Source organism: Populus euphratica, unplaced genomic scaffold (assembly GCF_000495115.2).
Source record: "Populus euphratica unplaced genomic scaffold, PopEup_1.0 scaffold460.1, whole genome shotgun sequence".
Lineage (NCBI taxonomy): Eukaryota > Viridiplantae > Streptophyta > Magnoliopsida > Malpighiales > Salicaceae > Populus > Populus euphratica.
Window position 1 is genome coordinate 151,678 of NW_011500342.1, and position 14,240 is coordinate 165,917.

A 14,240-nucleotide genomic window follows, 5' to 3' on the forward strand; every position below is an offset into this window, starting at 1 on the left:
TCATGCAAAAGGTAAAGCAATGATCATAGCTAAAAATTACCCAACATATTTACAAGAAAATGAAGTTATATATTTTTCTAAGAAATAAACAAACTCAATTTCTAATAAAGATAGTGATATGCAAGAAAAGCTATTAATTTGGCAAAGACCAAAGTTACAAATTATACAAGTTATTAATTTAAAATAAAATTATTTCAAGATTAAAAAAATGCATTTGTATTGAAAAGGAAAAAACTAATCAAATTTTGACCAAATTAGCTTATTTCTATGAAATTTTCTTATATACCACCATAAAATTAAGATTATTATTTCTATGTTAATGATAATATGATGTTTGATTATGTTTTTGTATTAAAACCTTTTACTTCTTAATATTTTAGCATTTTTTGTGTTGAATTACTTTAAATTGAAGTTTTCTTTAGTCTTAACTCTTAAAAGTATTTTAAATTTTAAAATTATATTTAGATGTTTAATGTTGTGTTTATATTGTATAATTTGAAGTTAATTTATTTTTAAATTTGAATTGAAATAATGAATATTAAATTATATACACACATAGCACGGGACCTAAAAATAAAATGTCAAAATGCTTTGAAATTAAAATTTATCATTTAATATATTGGGATTTTTTAGTTTCCTTTAGTTTATGTTGGGTTTGGTCAGTTTTATATCCTTTAAACAAAAACTGAACCAATTCAATAAATTTTTTAAATTTTTTAAATTAGTTTTTTTCTTAGTTTCTTTGATTTTTTCGATCACTTTGTTCTTCTATTCACCTTTAGTTCTAATTAGGTTAACAGTTGAGTTCTGTAATAGAAATCAAGAAACAATGTTCGTTTAATTGTTGATGTTAAGATTTCCAAGCCCAAGAGACCTAATGAATCATTATAATATTATAAATAAAGCTACACGTGTTCCCAAGCTTGATATTATAAATCACGAGTTTAGTGGTTTTACACATCAAACTTCATATGTTTTTGTTTTTAGTTTTTGGTTCTTTAATTTTTCTAATTGTTTTTTTATTTCACTTTTATTTAATATTAAATGGATTAAAAAATAAAATTCATGATTTATTTTTTCTACTTTTCTATAGAGTTATCATAATTTCAAATAAATGTGTTTTTTTAGGGTTGATGCTTGATTTTAAAAGTATTTAATGTTATCATAAAATTAAATAAAAATAATTTATAAAAATAACAAAGTTATTAAATTTATTAAAGTCCATGATGCAGATTGCAAGGTAACCAAGGTCGATCCAATCTAACATCGTCCCAATATAAAAAAATATTATAATCCTAAAGTTTTTTTAAAAAATTATGTCATGTTTTTACTAGTTATCTAAGTTGTCTTCAAATCTATTAAAGTAAGTAATCTAGTTTAAATAAGTTTTTATGTGGTTTAATTCAAAACTCGAGTTAGACAATAAGCTGGATTGATAAGTTTTAAAATTAAATTATTTGATTGGATTTAATAATAATATCAAAAAAGTCTTTATACTTAATATTTTTTTAAATTAAAAAAAAAATTCTATCCGAAATGGAGTGGGGGTGAATGTGCTAGTGTACATTCAAACACAGTGAAATCTTAGATTAGTCTCCAATGTATTTCCATTCTCTCAATTATGTTCCATAGTATACTTTTTCTTAATAAATTAGGTTCAAGAACTATTCAGAATTCCTTAATTGAATTCTTCTATCTAAAATCATTGTAAATGTTTGACTGAAAAATTTACAAATTTTCAAAAACCTTTTTTTTAATATTATATAATGGTAATTTGGATGAAAAATGGGTCGGGAGATTTAATTGATAATTTCAAAATAATATTCTTTGGGGACCCAGACGAGGAGAAATATTCTTTGCGGACCCAATTGAAAACCAATGTATATATTGGGCACTTAATTGTTGCTACCAGCAAAATTTGTTAAAAGGTCAAAAACAAATTCTTTAATATATAACAAGTGAAAGCGGAAGCCGAAAAGAAAAATAATAATTATGGCTTCACCGCAACCAGCAGCAGCGCCTCCTTCTGTCTCTCAAACCGTTCCATCTCCGCCGCCGCTTGCCCCACCCCCACCGCCACCGCCACCGCCACCAGTTGTGTCCAAGGTACAGTACACTCTCTGTCGTATGGATACATGCTTTTTTTTTTTTCTTTTTTCCCGTAGTAATAAAATATTGATTGCAAGTATTTTGGCAATATTTTGTAAGCTGGAGGAGAAGAAGCCAAGTGAGAAGGGTGTCCTTGTCCCCAATGCAAAACTGGATGAACAGCCTGACATTTCACATTTTGAGTCAGTTCCCTTCTTCTTCTTCTTAGCTGAGAAGGAATTGGCATTAAATTTTAATTCATCATAAATAAATCATTCTTGTTTTCGTGTTTTCCTGTTAATTTCTCTGCAACCAAACAGGTTGCATAAAATTGATAACTCCTTACCATCCATTTCCCCTTTTTACAGATTGAATTGAAGATTGTGATTATTAATTTCTGTGTGTTTTTGTTATTAGCAGAAAACAAAGGGATTGTTTGTAATATTTCATGGTATTCGTATGTGTGTAGACTGATTTTATTTACTTATTTATTTTTGACATCTTGATTGATGAATGTCTTCACGAGTAATAATTTGACAGATACTTACCAGTCACATATGGTCGTCTTCACAGATCATTCTTTCCTTCTTGGAATTTGTTACATCTTGATTGACATGTTAACCATTGCACAAACTATTATAGCCTTGTAAGTTGGGAATTTAATCATTCACCAAGTGTCATGTTGTTCCATGATCAACTCTTTAATTTTGAGGAAAGGAAACCTTCAATGGCCAAACTGAGGTCTGCAATCGTAGTTTATTTTATTTTAGTTCTTTTTATCCACGCTTATATATCCAGCCATTAGACAGTATAAATTGTTTGGGGAAGCATGGACCTATTTTTATGATGGGATGGTTGCTCGTTAGAGATTATAAGTAGCCATTTAGGAGACGGGTAATTGCTGCTTGGTATGATACCCAAGGATGGATAGTAACAGTGGTGAATTTTAGCTCAGTTCAGTGTTTTCAAAGACATTATCTTCATTTTGTTTGGTGTCCTCGTTTTATTTTAATTTATTCTCTTTTTCTGGATTTCTTTGATTCCCCTTTTCTTTTTAAATCATAGACTTAACTTTTTCTCTTTCAGAAATCATGCATTCCTTTTGTTTTCTTTGAAATAATTCAAACAAGTTTTGATGGATTAATTGAAAGGAAAAAAAAAAAAAACACCCTCCTCTCTGTTACAAAACTCTTTTTTATTAATGATCACCTATGTTACGGTGAACCATTTAAGCTTGTAGAGTTATTAACATATGTTGCCTTTTTATCGGTTCAGCTATGAGCATTATAATCTGAATTAGTCACAAGCAATAGCATTGAGTAAACAAGTCCATTAAAATTAAAATGTCATTTGTTTCATCCATGAAACATATGAAGTCGCACCAGTAATGATCTACTCATTTCTAGTTTCCTGATCTGCATGGCAACATAACCAATGTCCACCCATTACTAGGATTCTTGACAGTGTGGAGTACATTGACAAATGCAAAAAATATGAAGCTGACTACACCCAGCGCTTGATGGCAAAATATTTCTCAAAGAAAGATCTTTATGGAGGTAAACAGTTTTGGCAATAATTCATCCTCCACGTGTTTCAACAATTATTGTATTTGCAAATGATTCGAATGACAGTTGAATATGCTGTCGATAATGCTATTACTGTTATCTGATGTTGAGTCTGTTCTTTTTTTTTTTCCACTTTGATAACTATTATTTCTGTTTTATTACATTGACTCCCTTTCAGGCAACATATTTGACGAGAAAATGACTATAGATAATGAGACAATAATGTCAAGCAAGTAAGAGACTAAATTTCTATGGTTTTATTGTGCTTTGCATTGCTTATGTTGTATCATAATTGAACTTTACCATCTCTGTATAGGTGGCCTTGTACTCTATCATTTGCAGACCCAGTAAAGAGTTTTGAGGAACAGAGCAACACTGGTTCAACTTCAACATCAGAAGCCTGAGTAAAATCTCAAATTGAAGTAGCCACTGATGTAGAGATGCTGGTGAAATAGTTTCTTCCCAGCTGCAAATATGGTACTGTATATGATATATATGGATGCTGCTGACAAAATATAGGAGATTGGTAGTCATCGATGCCTAAAATCACAACAGCAATGCATGCTCAAATTTGATCTCCAATTATAATGCTATTTAGGACCACTGAATCCATTATTGATCCAAATTTGTTGGCTGCGGAAACAAAAAGTTGATGTTGAGGATGCCCTGTGAGTCCTGTCTCTCTTTTGTTATTTGATACGTGAGAGCAATGCATGGCTTTATGGTGATATACAGTAGAATGATTTTCAAATGCCGTACATTGGGAACTGAGAAAATTCTGTTTAATCAGGTTGCAATCATCTCATGCCAACGACACGGATCTCCTTTTTGGTAGTCCATGTAAACTAGTCTTCTTGGTGGATACAACGCCTTAACCTAGTTAACAAAGAAAATTACACGGGGAATTGAATTATAACAAGAAATCATAAGCCCACTGAGTGGATAAGCCATCCTGGAATTTGATTGAAGGCTTCTCATAGATTACATGCTACAATATACAATGCCCTGATCGATATGGCTTTCATGCAATGGTGTAATTTATTTTTTTCACTCAATTATAATGATGGAGAGCACATTCATGTCACAGTGGAGATGCATATTCAATATTGTGCACTCATTTTTTCCCAGTTTTGGATTGGTCCGCGATGCTAGTACAAGTCTACGGCGAATATCAGGTGAAGGAATTTCTGGCTATATCCCACCGACCGACCATCTTCATTGAATCGAAGATCAATTTAGAGTATATTCCTCTACTCAACAATATATTAGAATGATTCCATCCAATTTAAACATTTAACAGGGCGATACATTCAACTGAGATTGATAAAATCTCAAACAAAAACAAATATTTTCGAATTAAAGATTATTTGTCTCCTTTCATCGTCCCTAATTTTAGCAGCCGCTTCCGGTACCGAAAGTACATAACTCCCTCTAGTTGAGTTATTATGGTGGCGTTTGGTGTCACTCGGTATTTACCTTTTGCTTTCCTCCAATCAAAAGAAGGTTTTTTTTGTTTGTTTATTATTTATACTTTCTTAAAAACTAATTTTTTTAACAAAATAATTAATTGTATACAAATTTTATTTTAATTTAAGAAATATAAAATAATAATTAATTAAAATATCAAAAAAATAATTTAGTACACTTCATTGAAAAGGTGGTATTGTGGTGATTGTCCGTAACATAGCAATATTTGATATAATTATAATAATGACAATAATTTTTATACTAACACAAGATTTTATACTAACACCATAGAATGTTGATGATAAAAATTATAAATATGTTTGCAAAGGTTATAAAGCTAGTGCTAGAGTTAGTAATGATGATGGTGATAGAATTCACGATAAAGATTGTATTGTTAAAATAGAGGTTGTAATAATTTAATTCTTGACCTTTTTTTTAGAAATTAGAAAAATAGCAAAGAACAACAATACACACACATATATCGTTTTTTGCATTCAGCATTTTTCAAAATAATTAAAAATTAAAAAATTATTGATTTATTTTTCTCATTGAGTCGATTTTTATGTTGCCTTTTTAAAAAAATAAAAAATAAAATAATTGAACAAGAAGATTGAAAGAATAAAAATAAATAAATAAATAAAGAATCAAAGTGATTATTGGGCTGGGGGAGGTCTGGGAGAAGCATTAGCCAAAAAAAGAGAATTAGTTATAGATTTTCTCAACAAAAAAAAAAAGCCATACATAATTACCCCTCTCTCATAAAGCAGTGTGCACATAAACATGACTCCCTCTTATTCTCTCCTCCATGCACTAGCTCATATACCACATAAAAACAAAAACACCAAGAACAAACCAAACTCTTCCCTTTCTTCTTATCAATTAAAAAAAGCTTCACACTAGGTTTGTTCCTCCAAGACCCAAAAACTCTCATCCTTTTATTCAAGGAAAACTAAAATTAACCCAAATGAAAATCTTCTCATTCATCTCTACTAAAGACAAAACTAGCCACTTTGAAATTCATTTTTCTTTCCAACTATCCGATTATCTAGCCTCTGCCACTATCAATTATGACCTCCATCAGCGCCGTTAAGCCACAAGTAACAACAATAAGGCCAACCACCGTGAACAGTAATAGACTCCATTAACATCTCTTTAGCACAACATCACTAAATCTTCTCTGTGAGCAGCAACAAACAAGAAATTTCCACCATGATAGCAATTCCACCGTATGCTTCATCTCTCTTTAACAACCACAAATTACAACTACAAGGTGACCCACCATGAGTTTTATCATTGATTCAACAACATATTCCACTAACGCCTCTTCAACCCAGCTCCACTATGAACTCCAGCAACTCCAACCAGCATTGTGACAAAACTCTCTCCACTCTGATAGTGTTGGAGATAACACAAACTTGTTCTTTGGAGAAAATTATGATAGACATCAAGGAAAGAATCAAGGCTAATATCAAGGAAACTATATGTTAATGAGATAATTACTCTAATGAAAAAAACCATAGATATAAGAATTGATTTGTTCTAATTATAGAATGTATTGTCATCTTTCCTTGTATAGCATGTGTGTTTAAATAGAGTCTATAATTTTTTTTTATATAATTGCATCTTCTAGCCATATACAAGACGTTGTGGTTCTTCATTACTATCTAAACTTTCATTTGGTATCAAAGCATTCATAGGATTAACTTTAAACCGATCCTATAGCCTCAAACAATTCTTCATGTGCTTCTACTATTATAAATAACATGACTAAAAGATTGATGTCTTCTTCCAAGTGCAGGAGTGTCGAAGTAATAAATAACCCAGCAAGACCGGGGTCAAACCACAAAGAGGTTAATTGTATAAATTATAAATAACAACAATACAACAACAATAACAACAACAAGAATAATAATAATACTAGTAGTAGCAGTAGTAGAAGAAGAAGAAGGAGAAGAAAAAGAAGTTAATGAGAACTTTAAGATGAAAGATCAATGTGAGAATTAAACAATGATAATAACAAATGTCAAGGTTAGAGGATTGTTGCGATGTCGCGGTCGCACAAATTAATTACCCTAGCTGAAATCACACAAGATAGTATAGAGCAAGCAAGGGATCGATCCCACGAGGAAGATTTAGTTCAGATTTTTATGCTATACGTTATGCAATTGGGGGGTTTTGATTTGTGATAATCTAAAATATGGAAGAAATTAAACTAGTGAACACGATCAATTAAAACTGAAATTTATCAAGAAAACAAACCTTGGTCACAAGCACACATCCACCTACAAAAATCAGAACTGATCCTTAAAACGAAACTCCAGTTTATATTCTGAATTTTTATCTTTTCTTAACTTTGGTTAATTAACGGATCCGCCGTATAACTAGCCCTAACCAACAAATAATCACAGTGTCCGCACTAATGATTTAATCTAATGGCAGCCTTAAGATCTAGATAAATTCATTAATCTTAACAACCAAGTTGTCTGCTTGTGTTGCTTTGATCGAATGTTTTCCCTAAGTTTAATAACGTAGTTCTGCATCAATTATCAAGCTTAGTTGCTTCACAAGTTTATATACCCTAACTCCGGTTCTGATATCAAACTTAGCAATAGATTGTTCACAATAATAACTTAGAGTCCGCTCTAGCAATTATCAACAACAATCATAGAAAACATGCATAGAAAAACAATCATACTCATTCATAATACAAACTGAAAATAAATGAAGAATAAATCTCACAGTTCTTGAAATCTGAAAGTTTCTGCGTCCTTGCAACCAAGAAAAGAGCTTAGCCTTGCATATCTATTGAACAACTACTCCTAAAGATAAAAGAAAGCATTATTTCTAGTATGTAGAGAGGAGAGTTTGTGTTTCTTCACTTCTAGTTGCTACCACCTTTCTTTGATTCTATTGCACTCCCTCTTCTTCTTTCTTGGCTCTCTTGGTGTCTATATATAGGCTTCAATGGCAGCTCCTCTTGCTTCTTTATCAATAATGGTGGCTGCCAAACATGCCAAACTTTGACATTAGTAGTCACCACAAACAACCCACCATTGTAGCCTCCCTCTTTGACAATGGCAGCATTCCAACTTGCAGCTGGTTTGTGGTTGGTGATTTGAGGTTGGTGGATTGAGGTTGGTGACTACTTTTCTTGACCTTCTAGATTGATTTACTAGAGGGGCTAAATTGCTGAAATTATAACTTGGATGATAGTTTAGAAGCTTCAAAACATAATTTGGACTCATTTCTTCACGAAACCTGATTGCTGGCAGAATTCAGTTGTCATCTTTGAAAACTCATATCGCCCTCATCTGACATCGTGTTTGGCTGAAACTTGGAGCGTTTCTAGACCTTTGAGTCATGAATCCAACACAATTGAGTTTGCATCAATTGGACTTCTATAGCTCCAGATATGGAATTTTGAATGGACAAAGGTCAACAGTGGCAGAATACGAGATTTGACTTTGAAGGATGTGATTTCCATGATCTTCCTCTTTGTATTTTTCTTGCATTACATTTTCAAAAAGATATGGATGTTAGCTTTTTAGAGCCACTGGAATCACTTCATTTTGATCTCTAGAAATCACGCTCTGCACAAAACATCGACTGAACATCAAATCTGCCAATTATCTCCAATTTACTCCTTTTTGCATTTTTCATCCAAAAGTGCCTTCAAAACATAAAACAAAGAATATCAAGGCATTTTATATATAAAACATGGACAAAACATTAGGTAAATGTGGGTGAAACAATCGAATAATATGGTTACATCAGAGGATCCACTAATATTATTTTAAACAAGTATAGTATAAACTCTTATTATTCAATTGGAAACCACACACAAAGGAGGTTCCAATCAGATTATAAATTGTTAACATAATTACATTAGTTATCTTATTCGAATAATGATAATACTTGAAAATATTGTCACGTATTCATGATTATACATTATATTAACAACAAATCAAGTTCCTTTCAAAGCACAAGCGTCGGTTATACCATACGGTTGGGGTATAAAAGTATCAAGTATTTGTTGTACCAAGTGTTATACAACACAAATCTAGATTAACTATTTAACAAGCAAAATATTATAAGTGAACAAGATAATAAATACAAAATATATTAGTATCAAATACTAAAGTTCATATTGAGTTTTCATTGTACTTATTCTTACACCATTATTGTAAGCTTTTCATCTTGACATAATAAACTTAGCTAAACATAATGAAGAAGAGAAACATAAATAAATAAGATAAAAACATAAATAAGATAAAAGGTAACTAAGTAAAGGAAACGAAACGAAAGGTATAAACAAGATATTAATGAAAGTAAAAATCAAGCATTCCAAAAATACAAAGAGAGAAAGCAAGAGCATGACCTTGATATGAAAACCAAGATGTCTAAATGCATGACAAATTCCTCCTTTTATAGGCTAAAATTAAAAACTATTGATTTGATGACTAATTGATGAGTGGCTAACCAACTCTTGACTTGTTGACATTTCTTATCTTCTCTTGTCTAAATATAATGTCATTGATAACGTTAGAATTTGAACCAAACCTCCACATGAAAGTTGTAGGAAATTGTTTCAGATTTTTAGGAAAAAAAATTGATGTGATTTAGACTTCTATAACTCAAAATATAAGCTGAACACTAAATAGTGTTTGGGCTATAGGACAGATTCGAACTTCTTCATTGTTGCTACAATTTGGACTTGAAAACGACCTTTTTAAATTTGGACTCCTCATGACAGTTGTAGGCCTATGTCTTACTTTTCTATCCATATAAAGTAGATCTAAATTTGAGATCTACACCTCTAGATATGACCCAATTACTAAACAGTGTTCTAGTTTGGAGTGCACCAACATCTCTTTTCTAAGTTGGGTCATCTCTTTGTCCTTTCAATTTCAGTACTTAAACTCATCAATTAATCCTTTTATTTATGCTACAGGCCTGCATTTAAGATGAACATTTACCACAACTTAAAGGTATCTTATTTTATTAGATATGTTATTATAAAATAAGCTTTAGTTTAGGAGTTATTGATACTTCAAGTACAAAATGATGATATAAAACCTTGATAAAATGCACTTTTAAGTACTAATCAATAAACACCCAAAAAAGGAGAGAAGAAAAGCCTAAATGACTCCAACATCACTGTTAATTTCAAAAATCAATAGCGAGATAGTCGACTGCTGATTTTTGAATCGGCAATGATGCAATTTTGCTGTAGATTTAAATCGTTAGTGACATTTTTTATTTTTGATTTCTAAATCGGCAGCAACACAGGTTTTGGCTGTCGATTTATGAATTGACAATGACATAATTTTTATTATAGATTTATGAATCGGTAGTGACACAATTTTGCAGCTGATTTCTAAATCGATAGTGACACAATTTTTATTACTTATTTTTGAATCAAGAATGACGTAGTTATTGGCTGTTGATTTATGAATTGAGAGTGGTGCAGTTCTTGCTATCGATTTCTAAATTGGCAGTGACACTATAAAACCTAACAAAAAATTAATGTTGGACTAGCTTATCCTAGGAGAGAATGGGAATAGAAACCAACCTAAGGATAACCCAAAAATAGGATAAGAATAGCCTTGGTCCAATGTCCAAACACCCCTTTGCATTTAAAAAGGGTATAAAGGTAGCAAGGAGAGAAAAAAAGACACATTTTCCAAAATGAGCTGCATGCTCTTGCCTTCTTCCTCTCCCTAAAATCTGCATGTAACAACTGCATGCACCACTTTTGAATGTTGTAGAAGAAGGGTGACCAAGGGAAAGATAGAAGTCGCCAAAGCCATAGAAGGAGTCGTCTAGACCCCTTCCTTATAACCGGCCAGCAGCTGTGACTACAATAACAACCACCCTTTCCAAGAAAAAGACCCACCTACACTAGCTACATGTCCTATACCTTGAGTGTTTGAATAAGAAAAGAGCTAGGGATTTATGTTGATGACTAATGTTGCGATGTCGCGGTCGCACAAATTAATTACCCTAGCTTAAAACACACAAGATAGTATAGAGCAAGCAAGGGGTTGATCCCACGAGGAAGTTTCAAGTCAGATTATTATGTTGTATGTTATGTAATTGGGGGGATTTGGTTTGTGATTATCTAAACTATTGCAGCAATTAAACTAGCAAACAAAATCAATTAAAATCAAAATTTATCAAGAAAACAAACCTTGGTCACAAGCATATATCCATCAACGGAAGTTAGAACCGATCCTTGAAACTAAAATTGCAGTTTATGTTCTGAAATTTTATCTTTTCTTAATGTTGATTAATTAACGGATCTGCCGTATAACTAATCATAACCAACAAATAATCAAAGTGTCTGCACCAATGATTCAATTTAATGGCAGCTTTAAGAACTAGATAATTTCATCAAGATTAGCATACAAGCTGTCTGCAACTTGTGTCACTTTGTTCAAATGTTCTCCCTAAGTTCAATAACGTAGTTCCGCCACAATTATCAAGCTTAGTTGCTTCACAAGTTTATATATCACAACTTCGGCTTTGATATTAAACTTAGCAATAGATTATTCACAATAATAACTTAGAGTCTGCTCTAGCAATCATCAACAACAATCATAGGAAATATGCATAGGAAAACAATCATACTCATTCATAATATAAACTGAAAATAAAAGGAAGAATAAATCTCATGATTCTTGAAATTCGAAGGTTTGTTACGTCCTTGCAATTAAGAAAAGAGCTTAGCCTTGCATAACTATTGAACAACTACTTCTAAAGAATGAAGAATGCATAATTTTGAGTTTCTTAGAGGAGGGGGGCATTTTTCTCCTCTTGGGTCGCTGCCCGCCCTTCTCTTTTCTCATTCTTTTTATATCCTAGGAAACCCTAGTCTCTATTTTACAAAATAGTCCTCCTTTAAGTTAGTAATTACATTTAAGTACTTTAATAACTATTTTCCCTAAAAAGGAGAAATAGCCTTGCATGAAATCTTCAAGATCTAACTTAGATGAGCTAAATTTCTGATATAAAAACTTGGATGTCGGTTTAGAAGCTTCAGAACGTAATTTGGACTCGTTTCTTCACGAAACCTGTTTGTTGGCAGAATTTAGTTGTCATCTTTAAAAAATAATATCTCCCTTATATGACATTTTTTTTTGGAGAGTTTACATATCTTTGAGTCAGGAATCCAAAGAAATTGAGTTTGTATCCATTGGACTTCTATAGCTCTAGACATTCAAGTTTGAATGGCAGAAGGTCAACATTGACAAATTACGAGATTTGATTTTGAAAGCTGCGATTTCCATGCTCTTCTTCATTTTATTTTCTTGCCTTAGATGTACAGAAAGGTATGGATGCTAGCTTTTTAATGCCACTAAAATCACTTCATTTTAACCTCTAGAGCTCACGCTCTGCACAAAACATCGACTGAAGGTCAAATCTGTCAATTATCTCCAATTTACTCCTTTTTACATCTTTCATCCAAAAGTGCCTTCAAAACATAAAACAAAGAATATCAAGGCATTTTACATATAAAACATGGACAAAACATTAGGTAAATATGGTTGAAACTATCGAATAATATGGTTACATCAACCGAAACCATAAGACGAGAGGGAGTGTGATAGATTGGATATACAACAGAGATGAAATAGAAGGAAAAACTGAGATTAAAGAAAGAACCATTTCACCATAACTTGCTTTAAGGTAAGAGAAGTATTCTTCCTTAGCTGGTTGCTGCCTCACAATTTCAAAACAAAAAGGGTATGAAAACCCTAAAATAGCAGGTTTAGTGTTCATGCACGTATAGTTTTAGAAATAATTAAACGGAAATCTAAGTGGAATGATGCATATAAGAACTCATGTGCAGACTCTTACGAAAGAAATCTAAGTGAGTATGAGTGATTTTAAGGGTGTAAATGTAAGAAGAGGACCGACCAAGTTGGTGAACTAAGGTAGAATTTGTATTGATGTTAATGTCTAGACTTCCAATGAATGATTGATGAACTTGAATGAAATATGGAATAAGATGAAGAAATGCAGAAATTATGATCTTGTTGAACTCTTAAGGACATACTTGAATTAAAATAGAATGCATAATGGCGTTATTATCTTGATTATTATATATATGATAGAAAAAGTTGTGTAAGAAAAGGTTATGTGCAAAATTGTGTAGTCATTAGGACCTTAGACCCTGCTGAAACCAAAACTGGAACTATGTTGGTGTCAATGACATAATTTTTTGCTTTTGTTTGATGAAATTATATAATAATATGTTAAGATGATGTTATGTGCAGAGTTATGTTGTCTATAGTGAATTAGTTCACTGTCGAATTGTGTTGTTTGTAGCGATTAGTTTTGCTGTCGATTTGTGTTATCTATAGTGAAAGAATTTTTGTTACTGAATTGTGTCACCTACAATGAATTAGTTTTTGAATTATATCACCTACAATGAATTAGTTTTGTTGTTGAGGGTGTTGTCTGCAGCGAATTAGTTTCGCTACCAATTTGTGTTATCTATAGCGAAGGAATTTTCACTGCCAAATTATGTTGCCTACAACGAATTAGTTTTGCTGTTGAGGGTGTTATCTGCAGTGAGTTAGTTTTGCTATTGATTTGGAGTGTTTGCAGTGAATTAGTTTCCCTCTCAATTTGTGTTGCCTTCAGCGAATCAGTTTCTTTGTCGAATTGTGTTGTATGCAGTATGATGTAACCATATTATTCGATCGTTTCCCCAATATTTACCTATGCATATTTTCTGGAGGGGACATTGTTACATTATTTTGGGTCAAAAAGAAGAAAGAGACAACTTATAAATGAGAAAGAAAAACATGCACCAAAGTGGTTACAAAGCTGGCCTGATTTGATTTTTCAGAACACCTTTTGGTGTTTTGCCCATAACGTTTGACTTAGATGTCCAAATGAGTTGTTCTTTAATGATCTGGAAAGGTGACCGAATTTCCTATAAATATGTCTCTAATAGACATCTCAAGAAAAGGCTTCTAGGAGGGTCTAAATTGTTGTCCAAAGTTAGCATCAGATTTGTGTCTGAATTTTTACTGAAATTGTGTTGCGTTCTTCTTTATAGATTTCGGTTCTTTAGCTTGTAAAACTTCTTATATTAGCAACTCAAGATGC

The 14,240-nt window shown here is 32.0% G+C and overlaps 1 protein-coding gene across 1 annotated transcript; it reads left to right on the forward strand.

Moving 5' to 3' along the window:
* Positions 1–1,962: 1,962 nt before the first annotated feature.
* Positions 1,963–4,453, forward strand: LOC105113861 (proline-rich protein 11). Its single transcript, XM_011010211.1, has 5 exons — positions 1,963–2,106; positions 2,209–2,291; positions 3,541–3,644; positions 3,832–3,886; positions 3,970–4,453. The coding sequence occupies exons 1-5, from the start codon at positions 1,993–1,995 to the stop codon at positions 4,055–4,057; spliced, it is 444 nt and encodes a 147-aa protein (XP_011008513.1). The 5' UTR covers positions 1,963–1,992; the 3' UTR covers positions 4,058–4,453.
* Positions 4,454–14,240: the final 9,787 nt, after the last annotated feature.

Coding starts and splice junctions, on each gene's coding strand:
- LOC105113861 (XM_011010211.1), top strand. CDS start 1,993: ATGGCTTCACCGCAACCAGCAGCAGCGCCTCCTTCTGTCTCTCAAACC. Junction 2,292..3,540: donor CCTGACATTTCACATTTTGA/GTCAGTTCCCTT, acceptor ACCCATTACTAG/GATTCTTGACAGTGTGGAGT. Junction 3,645..3,831: donor AAAGAAAGATCTTTATGGAG/GTAAACAGTTTT, acceptor ACTCCCTTTCAG/GCAACATATTTGACGAGAAA.